Raw genomic sequence first — 1851 nt, forward strand, 5'->3', positions numbered from 1 at the left:
CCCCCCCCCCCTTTATATACACACATATATTAACATGGAGTTGAAATGCTGTTTGATTTATTTTCATCAGTTTACACTACCAAGTCTGACATCACCCCTTCCTTTCTTATTCATCTATCACCCCTTTCTTTCTCATTCATAAACACGAGTATTATTATAGAAGATTATCTTGGTAACCATGGGAGCTATGAAAAATAATAAAGCCCAGCATCACCACCAGATCATTCTACACATCTGTGTAATTTTTCACACAATTCCACCCAGCCGTTTGACCGTCAATCCTAAGACAAGAAAGAATCACCCATGTCAAATTTATATCTATAGATATTTGTGTGTCTGTGTTTTTACCCCCACCATTGCTTGACAACCAATGTTATGGTGTTTACGTTCCCATAACTTAGTGGTTCGGCAAAAGACACTGATAGAATAAGTACTAGGCTTACATAGAATAAATCCTGTCATCGATTTGTTCGGCCAAAGGTGGTGCTCCAGCACGGCCGCAGTCACATGACTGAAACAAGTAAAACAATAGAAAAACTATGCTTTTTTAATCCTGAGCAAGGCCAGGTATCTCCACTAGTTGAAAACAAAATTATTCTCAATGTTGATTTTATATTATGAAGTTCAGACACACATACCTTCAATGTGTGTGTGTGTGTACTCCCTGTCCTCCTCCGTGATTCTATCTTATGCCAGCAAGGAAAACGGACGTTAAACGACGATGATGATGATGATTAAATGGCCATATAAATAATCAAGCAGTTATTGTTCTTTCATTTTCTCTGATATAAATTTCCGTTATTCTAAGTTTATTATTTTTCTCTTCCTTACTGGTGTAATTTTACATTATTTTCTAGTTCACTACATTAACTGTTTGTTCCACCCATGCTAGCATGGAAGGTGGACGTTAAACGACGACGACGATGATGATGATGATGATGATGATGATGATGATGATGATGATGATGATGATGATGATGATGATGACGATGACGATGATTATGATGCATCCTCTCTTACGCTTTTTTCAATTGACATCATTCTGGTCCTTTTTAAAAAATTTTTCTCCTTTCAATTATTTCCTTTAAAAGAATTTTTGTAATTTAATCGTGCAATTAACAAGGGAGGCAACTGTCAATTCACGTTGATTCTCTAGTCCCACTGTGTAAATGTTCTCAGCACAAAAATGAAATCCAGATACAGAATATCACAGTGAAGCAGTTGGATCCAAGGAAGTAAGTGGTAGTCTGCATCCATTCCAATGAACAGCTCCACTTGAAACGTCTGCTTGATCCAGTTTACCTGCCTGGCAAACAGTACCACTCTTATTTGAAGGTTGTGTGGTTAGGAGATGGACGACCTCTTAATTATAAACAAGAATTGCTTTCTGCAAAGGATCTCTGATCCATAAAAACGTAGAAAAATACTTACAACTAAACAAAAATAATATATAAATTACATAATGAATAATGTTTTTTTTTTTTGTTTTTTATTCAACATTTTCAGATATCTGTTGAAGGTAACATTGGTGCTGGTAAATCAGAAATGCTTAACTTTTTTGCTAAAGACCCTACAATAGAGGTATGTGTGAATATAAATAATTTCTAACGATTTGTTTAATAGATACAAATATAGTTGTGTGGTTGAGAAGTTGACTTCAGAATGACATGGTTTTGAATTTGCTTACATTGCATGGACACTGTTGGCTGGTGTTCTCTACCATAGCCACAGACTGACCAGTTACCTCACAAATGAAATTTGATACATGTAAAGAAACCTTCTATGTGTGTGTGTGTATGTGTGTGTATATGCATATATATATATAATTGTTAAAGAGGACAAAAAACGTTG

The 1851-nt window shown here is 35.4% G+C and overlaps 1 protein-coding gene across 1 annotated transcript in view; it reads left to right on the forward strand.

The window, feature by feature from the left end:
• The window catches only part of LOC106874368 (thymidine kinase 2, mitochondrial), a 24885-nt gene that overhangs the window by 11074 nt on the left and 11960 nt on the right, over positions 1 to 1851 (forward strand). The window contains exon 3 of the mRNA XM_014922080.2: positions 1507 to 1581. Coding sequence (XP_014777566.1) covers positions 1507 to 1581 — 75 coding nt within the window. The remainder of the gene's footprint in view (positions 1 to 1506; positions 1582 to 1851) is intronic.

The sequence above is a fragment of the Octopus bimaculoides genome, chromosome 1, assembly GCF_001194135.2.
Source record: "Octopus bimaculoides isolate UCB-OBI-ISO-001 chromosome 1, ASM119413v2, whole genome shotgun sequence".
In the NCBI taxonomy this organism is placed as follows: Eukaryota; Metazoa; Mollusca; class Cephalopoda; order Octopoda; family Octopodidae; genus Octopus; species Octopus bimaculoides.